Source organism: Ursus arctos, unplaced genomic scaffold, assembly GCF_023065955.2.
Source record: "Ursus arctos isolate Adak ecotype North America unplaced genomic scaffold, UrsArc2.0 scaffold_17, whole genome shotgun sequence".
Taxonomy (NCBI): Eukaryota; Metazoa; Chordata; class Mammalia; order Carnivora; family Ursidae; genus Ursus; species Ursus arctos.
In genome coordinates, this window is record NW_026622841.1 from 44,178,768 (window position 1) to 44,194,307 (window position 15,540).

A 15,540-nucleotide genomic window follows, 5' to 3' on the forward strand; every position below is an offset into this window, starting at 1 on the left:
AGCCTCCAGACTGGTTTCCCTGCTTCCAGGTCTGGTACCCTAACAACCTACCCTCTCCATTTCCAGTGGGGCATCTTTCTAAAGCGGAAACAAGATCAGTCCCTCTCCTTCAGTCCTTGGGTGACTTCCCCTGGTGCTGAGGTTAGCATGTGAACATTTAGTTCACAGTAGTTCCTTTGTGATCTAGCTGCTTTTCCAAGCCTCCTCTCTGTCAAGTCTCCCCTTTCCCCCCACTCTATGCAGCGCCCCTCATTTGAATAGCACAGAAAAGCTTGCACTTCCTGGTAAGGCATCATGTGGTTTTATGCCCCTGTGTGCCTTTACATATGTTTCCTCTGTTTGGAGAGCCATTTTCTCCTTGTCCTCAGGGCTACCCATCCTTGAAAACTTAGCCCAAGCTGCTCTTCTTTAGGTAAAAATTTCCTACTGTGCCCTGTGTGATTTAAATGCCCCTGGTCTTCTCTATCTGAGTACTTGCCCCGCGATCTGCATTCATTGATTTACTCATCTGCCCGCTCCCCCTTCCTTGCCAGCCTTCTCACATCATGGCAGATGCAGAAAAATGCGGTTTCGAATGGAGCACTTGGGTAAATTGGAAGGCAATAGGACCACAGTTAACCATGATGCCAAGCTGTACGTGGCCGCTTTGAGGGCTGAATGAAAGTATCCTCCAACATCTGACTGGACCCACTTTTGACCTGCCATTTGGGAAGCTCTGTGGCAGCTTGCAGGCTCCTTGGGACAAGGACCAGGTCTTAGGCGTTACGTCTCCAGGGCCTTAGCCCAATGCCTCTTACTGAGCATCAGTGCTTAGTAATAAACATGTGTTTGCTGAAGGTGTGACAAGGAGCCACTGTAATTCAATTTGAAAGTTCAATGACTTTAAGGCAGGAGTGCCTTGATAAATATTCTTTATGGAAGTTGGGGTGCTCAAATTGCTTTCTTCTAAATTTTATGTTAAGGAAAAAAGGGGACGAAGTAGAAGAAAGAAATTGGGGTGGGATTCTGGTCGGAAGGGGAGAACTTTTTTTTGGTTCCAAAGAGTGTGTGTATGGTTCTCTGTTGCTGTTGTTGTTTTTAACCTCTCCCAAGGTGAATTTCCCCCCACTTAGCATCTTCCTGCAAGGAATTCCATCGTAGATAGAAGGGCGGTAATAAATTCATGTTTGGCATGTTCTCCTTGATTATAGCGCATCTGTGATATTTCTCTTTGGTCTTCAAGGACCGCGATAGACCTGTGGAACCATCAGGCAACACCGCGGAAATTCTAAACTCAACAGCGTGATTTTGTGTAATAGAGAGATCATTCTTTCTGTCTGGGAAGATTGTATAGACAAAGGAAAGAACAAGTACATGAAAAGTTTTTTTTTTCTTTTTTATGTAAAACAATTTAATAACGTTCAGAGAATAGAGTGGTTGCAAATAAACATTGCAGAACAAGTATAAAGCACGTTTTTATCCCTGACCGCATGAGCCCTTTCGACCTGTCGGTGCCAGCCAGGTGACGGTGATGGCCCGCGCTGTCCTGCCAAGCCGAGGACTGGGTTTTGGATGTGCGTCCTTGGCCGCCGTGCTGGTTGCTTTTGTTTTTGTTTTGTTTTGTTTGTTTACCTTTTCTTGACAGTAGAAAAAAATGAGGCAGCAGACCAGCAGGCGGGTGTGGGCCAGACGGCTTCACAGTCTGGTAATGCCGCATTCCTTCATTAGAGCCTGCTTGCCATTTTATAACAGTGTGCGATTTATTTTCCCTAAATCTGTTTTCATCTTATGGGATTTCAAGTTAGAATGCATAGCTAGAGCCCAGAAAGCACAAAATAATGATCCCGCCCTTTGGTTTTTGAAAACCAGGAAGGCTTTCTGCTCCCTGTTTAACTCTTTGTAGCCTGAAGGTAACTTTTCCCCTGTTCTTAAAAAGTATCAAGATTCATCAGTGAATGCAGTTTGAACCCGCTTGTACGGGAGGAGTGATTTTGCACATGGTTTGCCTTAAACAGATAACATTTGATTTTTCTTTTTAGGCATGGGACTTCTAACCATGCCAGTAAACCCTAGAGCTAGCTGTACATACAGATGTGAACTTTAAAAACGACGGTAGACAATTAACGATTATTTGACACAAGATGGCTGTCAACCTGGGGTTCATCATTTGTAGTGATTTGGGGGATTTGAGTGTGAGTTGCATTCGTATACGTTATTTGTTTACTTATTCATCATAGAGTTTCTGAGAATAAGACACCGAGTTATAATGCTCTTTTTATTTTTAGACAAAATCCTTGGAAGAAAACTGAGGCAGCTTTCTCAAGTGACAAAAACATGATATTTTTACTAGTCCACTAGTCGTGCAGTGTTGGGCCCACTTTTTCTTGAACATTTACTTTTTTTTTATAGTTTTAGGTAATTAAGATCCAGGAGGTCACGGTCATCACAATGAAGCCAAGAATTGTCTGTTTTTGTTTTTTGGGTTTTTTTTTAGGCAGTATGCACTTTTTAGTTGGCGATTTCTTGAACTTACTGGCACTGTGTGGGTTGATTTAAGATTGAGTAATTCATGCCATGGTTGTTTAATTTGGTGAAAAGCTGGCTATGACCAGAGAACAGACTGTTAGGAAATGGTCATGTTTTAAGTTTGCGTGTGTGTATAAGTGGAGTATTTTGGGTTCATTCATCTCTTGCCAACCTTAGTTGTTAAGTAATTTCTTGCATTCATATTTACATCATCTTCAGAATCTTGTGTTTCTGCCACTCTCATAAAAACTGACTCGGGTTTGTAAGGTAGAGCTTCGTGCTTGGAATTCACCAGGAAAAGCCTCATTTATACCTCCTGCAAGAAGGACAGAGGGCCTGCACTGTGCACTGGCTGCCAGAAGTTTTTATAGTAATACTTTGTATCTAGGCTCTGGCTCTTACCGTTAAATGTGCTTTTTATAGAGTACCAAGTTATAAATGTAGTGCAGCCACGGCATATTAATCTTACTGCAGAGATTTAATGAGGCAGTTGTTTTGCGATGGACACTAGTGGGAGCAGGGAGCGACAGAGTTTTACTTTACCACTGAGCTGCAGAAATATTCCTTGCCTGGTAATAATTATAACCACATGATCTCTTAGTTTTTCTTTCTTTTGCCAGTGCTTTTCCATGCAAAAGTGGCTTGGAAGGAGGTCCATTTCTAGGCAGTGAAATGGGTTGGAAATTGGGCTGTTTTCTCAGTGGTTTGACATTTTAGCTTTGATCAGGCATGGGATCCTTGTTGCACAGAGAGAAATATGTAAGATGAGTTTCAAGAATACAGATAGTCTTTGCCAGTCCACTGAGATGGCTTTTAGATATTCATTACTTTGACTTGACTTTTATATAGGTTATAAAAAGTAAATGTGGTGAAACCTCATTTTTACATGGACAGAATAGAATTTCTGCTGGTTGGCCTTAAACTGATCCCACACTTGAAATTAATTGAAGTCCATGGGTTTATTGCCTCCAACACTTTTAAGCCAGTGCAATTTTTCATTTTCCCCAAAGTTGAAATTTTATTAAACCAAGTTATAGCAATAACAACCCTATGAAGGGGAGGATGAGAAGGAAAGCACCACCTGCCAGAGAACATAATAAGGGGGAAAAACAGACTACTTTTAAATTTCCATTTATAAGTAAAGTTAACAAAATTGGAAACAGAGAGCTGCCATTTATTTTTTGTAATAATAATTGTGTCTTTGTTCCAAAATTAAGTCTTTTATCCAGGTTAGAACGCTATAAATGCAGGGCTTCATAGCAACCTTTGGAAGGGATGAGCTGGAAAGTAGGTGGTGTGGGTGAGCTCAGTGGTGATGGACGTCACATGTCTGAGTGGTACCCTTTAGGTCAAAGGACAGAGAGCGGCGTCTGCAGCTGGGATGGGGTTTGCGGTTGTAGTGCAGGGGATCTGTGAATATTTAAAAATACTGCCCTTTGGGGGGAGTTTGGAGCACGACAATTGAGTTGAAAGAACAGTTGTCCTTCTTGAAGTGGTGTTGGGAGCAGGGCAGTACTCACAGGCATGGACCTTGTATTTATAACCCCTTAGGTTGAAGTCAGAGATTTGAATGGCTTGTGGAGTAATACAATTATTTTTTATGATTGGATCTCAAAGGACTTTATAAAAACTACATAACCAAGGCCATGTGCAATTATTGAAGTGTAGCCACCTGTGGGAAAGAAATGGTTGACAATGTAAGCCTTCCAGAATCTTCCTTACATCCACTGACTTTAGGAATGGAGCCCCCTAACACAAATAAACATCTTTGGCATGGGCGAGAAGTAATTCTTCATGAAAGTGGAGGTTGGGAAAAAAAAAATCTACTCACAGAGAGAGAGACAGAGATTCTAGCACTCGTTACGCCAAGGCATCATAGGCTATAATCGCACCCACCCCCCCAGAGGGTCCCTCTTAAGTGGTGACCTAAAAACAAATTCGCCAGTTGGCTGGAGCATGCATCCTAAAGTTGCAGCAGAAGTGAATAAGCCTGACTGACTTCAGTCCCTGAAGGGTTCTATCTGTAAATGCAGAAGTGGAAGCAAAAACATTTTTTATTAGTCTTAAAATGACCCTTATTTTAATAACTAGCCACAGTGTCAGAAGCACGGGCTGGAGTCATTCTTTAGCTTTTAAGAGCTCAAGCATCATGCCTGCGTTCCTATTTGTTTGATATTTTTGATACTGAATTCGTGTAAAGTGTCCATATTCTTGAATAATAAGGAAGCCGAGTTTTTATCATTTTTCTCCGCGTACGACTGAAAGTATTCAGAGTGTCTTCTTATTTAAAAACAAACAGGCCTGCAAACTTGATGCATAGCATTTAAATAATCGTATTAAAATTCAGACCGAGCACTCACATTTCCCTCAGTGCTATCAGTTTTATGAGAAACTGAAATCTCATGCTAAACAACGGAGGATATTCAGCGCGTGCATACCGCCTTCCAACAAGCGCTTAGTGGCGTGAGGGCCAGTGTGCCGTAATTGGGACAGTTACCTATTTTCTGGACCTTCTCGCTAATGTGGCAGTGTTTTGCCACTTAGTTTTAGTTTGGTGGAGATCTTTGAAGCACCACCTATTGGTCGTGTCTGTAGGTCTAGATGAAATATCTGAAACCAGCAAAGTCCAATGTGATGGATCATCGTGTCCGTTTGGGGAAATGTAGGCATGCAGGTACTTTTTAATTCAGTGGTACCTGATCTGTTCCTGTTTATGGAAAAAATACCAGTTAAAGGACTTTTTATGTACGCCCCCCCCCACTCCTCTCCCTTTTTATCATCACTAAATAATATTTACTACGCACTCACCTGGACATGGTGCTGTGCTGGGCAAAGTACAAGAGACACAAAAAAGATCCTGCGATTACTCCCCCAGGAATGAGCAGTCAAAACCCCAGTCTATTGAAATGGGCACTGTGTAGAGCATTGAGATAATAATTTTCCAGATGGCAAATCAACCCAAATTACCAATTCACTTAAATACTACGTTCTTTAAAAACGAATAAACAAACAAACAGAATACTTGTTCTTTGAGATGAGAACTCTGCTTTGTTCATGAACCCATGAGATTATTATATATATTGAAATGTGAGTTAATTTTGGCATACGTGAATCGTTTGAAGGGTGATGATAGAGTTAAGTTTATTGCAGATGCGAAGAAAGGGTTTAGAACAACTGCCAGCAAAAAAGGGACCACAGTGACTTGTAAGAAGTAGGGTTCGTAGAAGCGTGTTACACGCCGGGCAGCAGAGAGCATTTCCAGACAGGAGGATGGTGGTGTGGTGGCACTTACAGACTTTTCTAAGAAATCTGGGCTAATTCCAATTCTGTGAATTTCTGATTTTATTTCAAATTTTTATCTTCCCGTATTAAAAAAAATTGACTATAGATAATGCATTACATATTTCTTGGGTATCTTGATACAACTTTTTTATAACCATTTTATTGACTATATTTTGAGACATAATTTATTTCTGACTTCGGAGGACTTTTCGCCATTAGAAATTAATGTCCCATAAATTATGTCACAGATTATATTACCCAATTTCCCCTAAAGAGGCATTTCTCTCTTTCTCTTGCTTCCCCACCTTTGCTGTCCTGTAAAGAGGAGGGATGGCCCAAGGATGTTTGGGGGCATTTCTCTAAAATGAGTCAAAGGACAGCACATAGAATCAAAAAGTATTTAAAGTATGTATAGTGCTCTAAGTAAAAATGTTACGTATATTTTACTCTCTTATTCCCCCTTGCTATTTATGCATCATTCTTAGGGGTAGAATAGAACTGTTTTTAGTTTTCTCTCACCTAAGCTTTTTGACATTGGTAATGCCAGTTTAAGTCATTGACTTGATTATAATTTATACTTGCTCTTCGTATGTATTGCTTTTTTGATGATTACTTGTTTGAAAACAAGAGACATGCCTATATATTTACACTTGAATCCGTGTTTGTAAGACTGTTTTGCTGCATGGTAGAGCTTATTTTGCTATCGCTGTCTAACAAATAATGGGGTAACTGTGTGTTTTGACCAGTTTGTAAGTAAAGGTCAATTTCGTGCCTATGGTAATTAGCTCAGCTTATTCTAGACTTTTGGCTAATTCGGGTAATTTCCCGTGAAACAGTATATTTAGCAGAAAGGGAATTCATTCTTAAGCACAGTGGTTTTTTTCCTTTACATCGGAGACTTTAATTTCAAAAGTGATTTATCTCTACCTTTTAAGCAAAAACCCCTAAAAGGCTATGAAAAGTGGCAAAGTTCACCTTAAGGGTGGACGGATGAATTATTTGAAGGAAGCAATGAGAAAAGGCCCACGTGGTGGAGGGAAGAAAAAGCTTCCAGTCATCCTGAAGTGACACATCTTAGCGAAGACTCACTTTTGGTTCCTCTGGAATAAAATCTGCCCCAAAGCCTCCTTTTTGCAGCTTCTAGGAAAATGGTGCTTCTGTTTTTGGTAGCAAGAAGATTAAACGTTACTTTAAAAGAACCTGTCTTTAAACCCCATACTTACAGTCTTGATTTTCTTTCAGACCCCAACTGTAAACTTGAAGACAAGACTGAAGATGGAGAGGCCCTAGACTGTAAGAAGCGGCCGGAAGACGGAGAGGAGCTGGAGGACGAGGCTGTGCACAGCTGTGACAGCTGCCTCCAGGTGTTCGAGTCACTGAGCGATATCACCGAACACAAGATTAATCAATGTCAGTTGACAGGTAAACAATACTTATCACGTCTTGTCTTCGCGTACTGTTCTATTTCTGATTTTTTCAGTTTGTACTTTTTTTTTTTTTTTCACTCTCTCCCAGTTGTTTTACTCCCACACTTGAACACATAGGTAAGTCTAGAAGTGCTTTAGAAAGGATTCTAAGACTGCGGTTTGTGGCAAACTCAGCATCACGGTCCTTAGATTATGAATTGTACCTAGATTTTAATAGCTAGTGGGTATATTTTTCTCCCTTCTTCCCTCCCTTCCCTTCCCCTTTCTCCCTCTTTCTTTCTCTCTTTCCCTTCCTTTCTCCCTCCCTCCCTTCTTTCCTTCCTTCCTTTCTTTTTTCCTTCCTTCCTTCCTTCCTTCCTTCCTCCCTCTCCCTCTTTCTCTCTTCCTTCCTTCCTTCCTCCCTCCCTCCTTCCCTCCCTCCCTCTCCCTCTCTCCCTCTCTTCCTTCCTTCCTTCCTTCCTTCTTTCCTTCCTCCCTTCCTTCCTTCCTTCCTTCCTTCCTTCCTTCCTCCCTCTCCCTCTCTCTCTCTTCCTTCCTCCCTCCCTCCCTCCCTCCCTCCCTTCCTTCCTTCCTTCCTTCCTTCCTTCCTTCCTTCTGTAGTGATGCCATGGGGGTCCAGAATTTAACATTATGTTTAAAATAAAGTTAAAAAAAAAGAACTTTCTGAATATTTTTTCAAAGAAATGGAGCATGTGTTAACTTATTTTGATGTAAATACCACTTCCACAGGGGAACTTTCCTTGATGCTTCTCTGCCTGAGTTTGGTGCCTTTTTGGGTTCCCATAAAGTCTTCCTGGCTATTGCATCTCACAGCTTCCACTACATGTGTTCACTTCCCCCTGCCCCTCTCTAGACTGCGAGCTCATGGACGGCAGGAACTGTGTCTTATTTGTCATCGTATTCTCTGAGCCTTGTACAGTGCCTGGCCCACGGTCGATTCCCATTACGGCATGGGCGCCATTCTGCTATGCAGTTCATGGGATGGATCTGATTTAAAATAACAAGAAGCATGACGACGTGTTCAGTTTAATGGCTGAATAAAACTAAAACTCAGTTTGCCAAATTTCTACCCTCTTTAGAAACATATCCTACAAGAACAAACAATATCAGCCTGAGTGGGACATTTTAGGTAGATATATATTTTTTTAGATTCATGTCATTTTTCTCTTGCTATTTGAAACTGACATTCTTTGGCTCTGTGTGTGTGTGTGTGTGTGTGTGTGTGTGTGTAACTCTGTTTCTCTCTCTGTCTCTCTCTCTTTGTTTCCCAGCACAAATCTTTCTTCAATTACCTATGTATAAGAAATGTATTTAGTAAACAAGTGATTCTCCAACTGTTTTCCATAGAATATTGATATTTTTGGAAGATTTTAAAAGGTGTTCTATTTTAGTCAGGGTTTCTGAACAGATTTTTGTGGAAATGTTGGATTAAGTCCAATTAGATAGGTTTCTTTATTAAAGTACACTGTGGCTCTTCAAGAAGGGACTATAGTGACTAAGTTTAGGCCATACTATTTTCTTTCTTTCAGAAAACCCATTACTCTTGGTTTGAACTTAAGTTTGAGCATTGATGTTGCATATATAATTATTGGCCATAATACATATTTTTGTGGTTTTTTTTTAGGATTTTGGGTAACTTTAATTTTTGTTATATTGCCAAACTTATGAAAAGTTACAAAAATAATCCATAGGATGCCCATGCACTATTTACCTGATTCACTGACTCAGTGATTATTTACATTTCACCCCATTTACTTTATCGTTATCTTTTTCTTTCGTTAATTTTTTCTTAATCATTTGAGAGAAGAGTGGTAACATCCTGCCCTTCTGAATACATCTTATGTATTTCCTTAAAACAAATATTCTCTCACATGACCACAGCATACTTCTTGAAATCAGAAAAGTTAACATTTAATACCATAGTATACTATTATCTAATCCATGATCAATATTAAATTTTGAATAGTTGTTTTAATAATGTCCTTTACAGCTTTTTTCCTTGTCTAGGACTCAAGGTCACGTATAACATTTATTTGTCATGTCTCTTTTGTTTCCTTTCACCTGGAATGATCTCTCAGCCTTTCTTTGTCTTTCTTGACCATGATATTTTTGAAGAGTGTCTGTCAGCTACTTTATAGAATGCCTCTCTGTTTTTGGGTTTGTTTCCTTGTGATTAAATTCAAGTTACATCATTCTGTGGCAGGAACCACCACCAAAACGATGCTGTGGTCTTCTCAGTGCATTAGGTCTGGAAGCATGTGATGCTGATTTGTCCTCATGTTGATGATGTTGACATTGAATACTTCTTTAAGATGGTGTCCACCAACTTTCTCCCGTGTAGAGTTACTATTTCCCCTCTGTAAGTAATACATAATTTGTGGGAAGATGCTTTGACACCATATCAATATCCTCATCCTCAGAAAACATCCGTTTTTAACTCTATAATTTTTGTAGTTATTAGCCTACCGCAATTTCCTTTCTTATTCATTCACTCATGTGTTTATTTGTATCACTGTGGGCTTTCGGATTTTATTTTCTCCAGTGGTCATAATTTATTATTGTCGTTATTTTGATGCTCAGATTGCCTGAGATTTAGCCAATGGGAATCCCTTCAAACTGGATCTTGTGTTGGTTTCATAGGTCTTCATCATTATTTGAGGACTTACCTTAGTTTTGGCTGCACACCAATGCCCCAGTCCCATAATCAGCCTTTTCTCCAAGGAGCCCCCATTCTTTTAAGAAGAAAGGTATTTAGAAACCAAGATATGGGCTCTAGGTGTGCTCATTGCTGTAGGTATATCACTGATGATAGAGCCTTCCAGCAGACAGTCCCATAATCAGCCTTTTCTCCAAGGAGCCCCCATTCTTTTAAGAAGAAAGGTATTTAGAAACCAAGATATGGGCTCTAGGTGTGCTCATTGCTGTAGGTATATCACTGATGATAGAGCCTTCCAGCAGACAGAATTAGGAAGTGTATATGTAAATTTAATATAATATACACATAAGAACCATTTGTTCCTACTGACGCTGCTGATTCAGTCCAGTACTTCAGGTTCATCCCGGGTTCCTCTCCATATTTGTTACAGTCTTTAGCATTGAGAAACCTAGCTTCATTATCCTCAATATGTTTACTCATTTGCTTGAGTCTAAAATATACCTTAAGCCACTTCATAGTTGCTTACTCATATCATCACGATAAGCAGACCAACTAACTAGAGTTTCACAGTTGTTTATAATTATTATTGCTATAATTTAAATGTAACATCTACATACAGTGCAATTTATAAATCATAAGTGTGCAGTCTGATGAATTTTGACAAAGCACATATGCCCACATGACCCACATCCCTCTTAAGATAATTTCCTGCATCCTAGAAATTTCTCTTGTACCCCTTTTTGATCAATAATGCTCCACCAGAAGTAACTAGCTTTTACATTGATTAACCACAGATTAATTTTAGAATGTCTTCTAAGTGGAATCACACATTATGTACTCTTTTTTTGAGTCCAGCTTCTTTTGTTCAGTATAATGTCTGTGAGAGTCACCCATGCTGTATATATGAATAATGTGTTCTTTTTTATTGCTGAGTAGTATTCCGTAATAGGAATATATCATAATTTGTTTCTGTTCTCCCATTGGGAGACATTTTGGTTATTTTTAGTGTTTGGTTTTTATGAATACAGTTGTGAACCATCCTATGTAGGTCTTCCTGTGGACATATGTTTTATTTTTCTTGATTTAATAAGTAGGGATAGAATTGCTGAGTCATGGGAGGTGGTAGGATACGTTTAACTATATGAAACACTTCTGAACCTTTTCCCAAAGTGGCTGCACCATTTTACACTCCTACCAGCGATGTCTGAGAGTTCCAGTTGAGCTTCCTTGCTCACGTTTGTGTTATCAGTCTTTTTAATTTTAGCATTCTGTTGGGTGTGTATTGGTATTCTTTGTGGGTTTATTTGCATTTTCTAGCTCATCTACATTAATTGACTTCATTTAGTGCATTTTTTTTTTATCCCTTAGAATGTGCAATTTTTGGAAAGTCCCATTAAATGCAGACAATTAGTATGATTCTGTTTTCAGTGGAATACCTGGTGATTTAAAAGAAGTTTTACTCATGTAGAATCATCACTACCGTTAAAGACATAGTGACTTGACACATGGCTAGTGTATACTGTGCTGGCAAGAAATCTCACCTTAGGTGAGAGTGGGTTGTTAAGCTAACCTTAAATTCTGCTTAGTGTTTATTTTTTATTGAGTTTCTGCCACATAGTTATCCTTATGTTCAGCTTTATGAAATAGAATAGAAGCAAAAGATACAATTCCTTTACAACTTTGTGTATTATACAATAGATATTCCTTTCTATATTATACAACTTTAATATCAGTGCAGAAAATGCTGGATTTTCAGCACCATAGTATGGTGAAGATATTTATGGGTTAAATATTGTTCTTCTTCAAAAATGAAAAAGCCCTCACCCTAATAAAGTATTTGGTTTATTTTGATCTTAAGCTTTCTAAAAGTAGGAAACCTAGTCTGTGCTCACATACCACAACATTTTAATCAAAGGTAGGAAAACAGAGGCTTATTTGTGACAATGAAACACATTTCAGGAAAGGTAAATCTGAGGAAACTTGGTCCTGTTTGCTGTTGTTTCAAGATGATTTCTCTGGGAGGGTGGGGGATTGATGAGGAAAAACGAAAGTGGAGGATCAGAGAGAGAGAAAGGGGGAGACATGAAATCAGCAGTCATTCACATTTGCTGAAGGTGTGGAAGTTGAAGCTTGAGTTGGCTAAGGGTACCCTTCAGACTAATCTGAAAAAGATTAAAGATCCTTGGAAATATTTTAATTAAAAAAAGTAATATGATGCTTTTACTTTCTTCTTTGATTAAATCATTTTAATGTAAGTTGGGCGGTCCAACTCTTCCAATTCATGTTTCCTGCTTCTTGAGTTAACTCTTTTCTTGATGCTGCTGCTTTTCTTTCTTTCTTTCTTTCTTTCTTTCTTTCTTTCTTTCTTTCTTTCTTTCTTTCTTTCTCTCTCTCTCTCTCTCTCTCTTTCTTTCTTTCTTTTTTTGTTTTTTTTTTCCTTTCCCTGATGGAGAAAGTGTTAGTTTAGCGAGGAGGGTATTTCTAGTTTTATTTCCCCCTCTTAATTTACTCTTTCTCTCATTGTTCTTTTTCACTCTCTTTGTCTTTTAACTTCATCTAGCCCCATTTGTATCCTTGTTCATCCCCTCCGATTCCTATCCTTTCTTAGAGACTCTTTATTTTTTTATTGTCCCTATTTCTCTGCTTCTTTTATCCGTGGTTTACAGTCTCTCTCTGCTTCCTCCATTTTTTCCCTGCTCCTTGTGGCTCCTTGTGTACTAACCCTGAAGTCTTTACTTACATGTGTGGGCCTCCCCAGCTACACCGTGAACCTCAAGACTTGTTGGTAAACAATTTACATGAAGAAAGAGGGAATTCTGAGTAATGTTCTGAAGGGTGAACTGTAGAGGAGAATTAGGAGAGAAAGAAATCTTAAAACTCATTGATTTGTAAAATAACAGAAAATTGAGGTATTCCGTGGTTTGACACCTGCGGGAGTTACTGAGGGTAGTTCGATTGTCAGAGAACTGGTAGATACCCCGCTTTCAGATCCTTTCCATCCTGTAACTGAGGGTTTCTTGGTAACTTGAGATTTGTTCCTTTGGTGACTTTCATCCCCAAGGGTGAGGCACATTCCTTGGGGAGCCTGCCTAGATAGAAACTGATTCATTCTGTATTAAAAGTCTTGAAATCCTGCTATAGCCTTGCCAAGTGACCCCAAAGTAGACTGAGCTTTACAAGATGAAGTTCAAATATGGAGCAAGATGACCAATCCTAGACCCAGATTTGAAAGTCACCATGTGGATTAAGTATGCCCCAGATCAGGTCATGAGTAGATATTAGTACCCTTGACTGAGCTCAGCCACTGGGGACCTAGAGATCTAAGGGATCATGCACATAATTCATGGAGTTCATCACTGAGAGGTGTTCTGGCATGTGGGCACTATTCTGGACAAGCATCCTGATCTAGGAAACAAAACAGTCCCTAAGGGTAGGTAGGGACAAAGTGACATGCATCAAGAGGAATTCTTTCTTTTTTTTCCTCGTTGTGCAGTTTTCTTCTCGTATGCAATCCAACATGTGCAAGTAAGTTATGTATCATCCCTGCTTGAAGGAGTAAAGGGAAGGGGGAAAGAAAAAAAAATTAAATCCCACTTTTCAGTTGCAGCAGTAGATGGAAACCACCTGTCCTGCCCCAGCCTTGCTCTCTTTTTGCTGGAGGCTGGGAAGGGAGGGAAATCAACAGTCTAATGCTGTTGGGACTCTCTGATGCAGAAGACAGATTATCAAAATATATATTTAAAGAAGGAAAAGCACAGAGAACCTCTCATTTTACTAATCCACAAACCCTATCATTTCTTGCCAATTCCCTCAGGGGGTGGGGAGGGCTGGAAGCCAGAGGGGTCTCATCACACTTCTCAACAAAGATTTAATAGCAGGGTGCTATGGGGAAGGCTGAGATTACGGAGACTTTATTATGCTTACAAAACGGAGTACGAACTAGCATTGTAAATCATCAAAACTAAGCTACACTTAACAGGATAAATGTGTAAAGTGCATTTGGTAATACTGTATGCTTGTTGTTCTGAGTCATTTTTCTCTTCTCTCCTGCTAATTTGCAAACTTGAGTTGTCTGTTAAGTGTTCTTTCACATCATTAATGCGAATTGCCTGGGTGTAAATGCAGAAAACACTGAATAGCATTGTATTAATTCTTAACCCTCTGGCCCGCCATACTATTGGTAAGATGAATAAGTAGAGATGCGTGTGACAGCAAGGCGGTCACACTTGGGGGAGCATGTTTGTAGACCAGATTTGTAAAACCCTAGCCATATTTGTGGCTCCTTTACAAATATTATTACTGTACAGGCTCATGTTTTTGAGGAGAATGAACTGAATTGAGGAATAGACGCTGTGCATTAGATAAAATGATGTGTTCACTTAATTTGATTGTAAAAGTTATGAGACTTCTTGGAAGTTTCAATAGCTTTTGTGAACTGAAGGCTTTTCAACATCTGGATTTTTTTTTTTTTCCCAAAGAATTTTTTTAAGAAGTGAAAGTAATTGTACATGTGTTATATGGTTGTGGTAAATTAAAGACTGGCTGGTTCCACCCAAAAATCAAGTACTCTAACAGCTAGTTCTATTGGCAAAGGGAATAAGGAGACTGAGTATTTTACGGAATGAAGCACTGTTTTCATGGAAGCATACTGAAACTGTTTTTAAGACTTTTTTGTTTTCCTTTTTAAAGCATTAGTTGAAATAAATTACATGAAATAAATGTGATATGTTAACTTTTCAGTTTCTATCAATTACATTTAAGGTGTATAGCTTTTATTTGCATATTTCTGTATTAATTTCTATATTCATTCATTATTCATACTTTGTTATTAATCATTTATATATTAATTAGTGATCTATTTCTATATAATTAGGCTTAAGACATTGTGTGTTTTATTTTTTTATTTCCCTCCATTTTGATCAATTCCTTGTTTCCTACCTAAAATCATATTTTAGTTTTTTTTTCTTTAAGATTTTATTTATTTGAGAGAGAGAGAGAGAGCTCAAGCACAAAGGGAGAGGGAGAAGCAGGGAGCCCGGACACAGGACTCGATCCCAGGACCCTGAGATCATGACTTGAGCCGAAGGCAGACGCTGAACCGACTGAACCACCCAGGCGCCCCTATTTTTAAAAAAATTTTTAGCCTGTTTTTTTCTCAAAATCCCCAAGCTCCCAAAATGCAGTTTCACAGCCTCTATCAATTCCATTCCCAGCCCCTTTACCTAACACACTTCTTATTTTTTAGACCAGTGGTTTCCAAATTTCGATAAGAAAAAAATTTAGTATCCATCTCCGTCATACATATTTATCAATACATCTCATAGATACACGTATGTACAACATTCACAAAAATAGAAATTGAAAACAGAGGTCAAGGTGAAATACACAGGTCTTTAAAATAAATTTATGTTGTTTTGAAGTCCTGGTCCAGATTCACTTATTTTGACAATTCATTCTAATGACTCTGTCTCACGGAACCACCAAGGAGCGAACACACGTTATTACATTTCCCAATGAGGTTCATCATTGCCAATGGTGGGTATACGCCCATATTTTAAGTAACTTTCCTGATAATATCAGGTTTGCTTTGCCAGTTTTGGGTCAGGTCTGATTACCTTGTTTTCCTCCTTTATGCAGTGGCTGATAAACAGCTTTTACTAGGAGTGGAAG

At 39.0% G+C, this 15,540-nt stretch overlaps 1 protein-coding gene across 9 annotated transcripts in view; it reads left to right on the forward strand.

The window, feature by feature from the left end:
• Positions 1 to 15,540, forward strand: part of ZNF521 (zinc finger protein 521) — a 274,048-nt gene that overhangs the window by 21,229 nt on the left and 237,279 nt on the right. For 7 of the 9 annotated variants that reach the window (XM_057313173.1, XM_044382903.3, XM_057313172.1 and 4 more), the window contains one exon: positions 7,030 to 7,209. Coding sequence is in view for 5 of the 9 variants with exons in the window: in XM_048218564.2 (XP_048074521.2) it covers positions 7,030 to 7,209 (180 nt within the window). In the remaining 4 variants the exon portion in view is untranslated. The remainder of the gene's footprint in view (positions 1 to 7,029; positions 7,210 to 15,540) is intronic. The other 2 variants (XM_048218567.2, XM_048218565.2) reach the window with 1 other exon arrangement.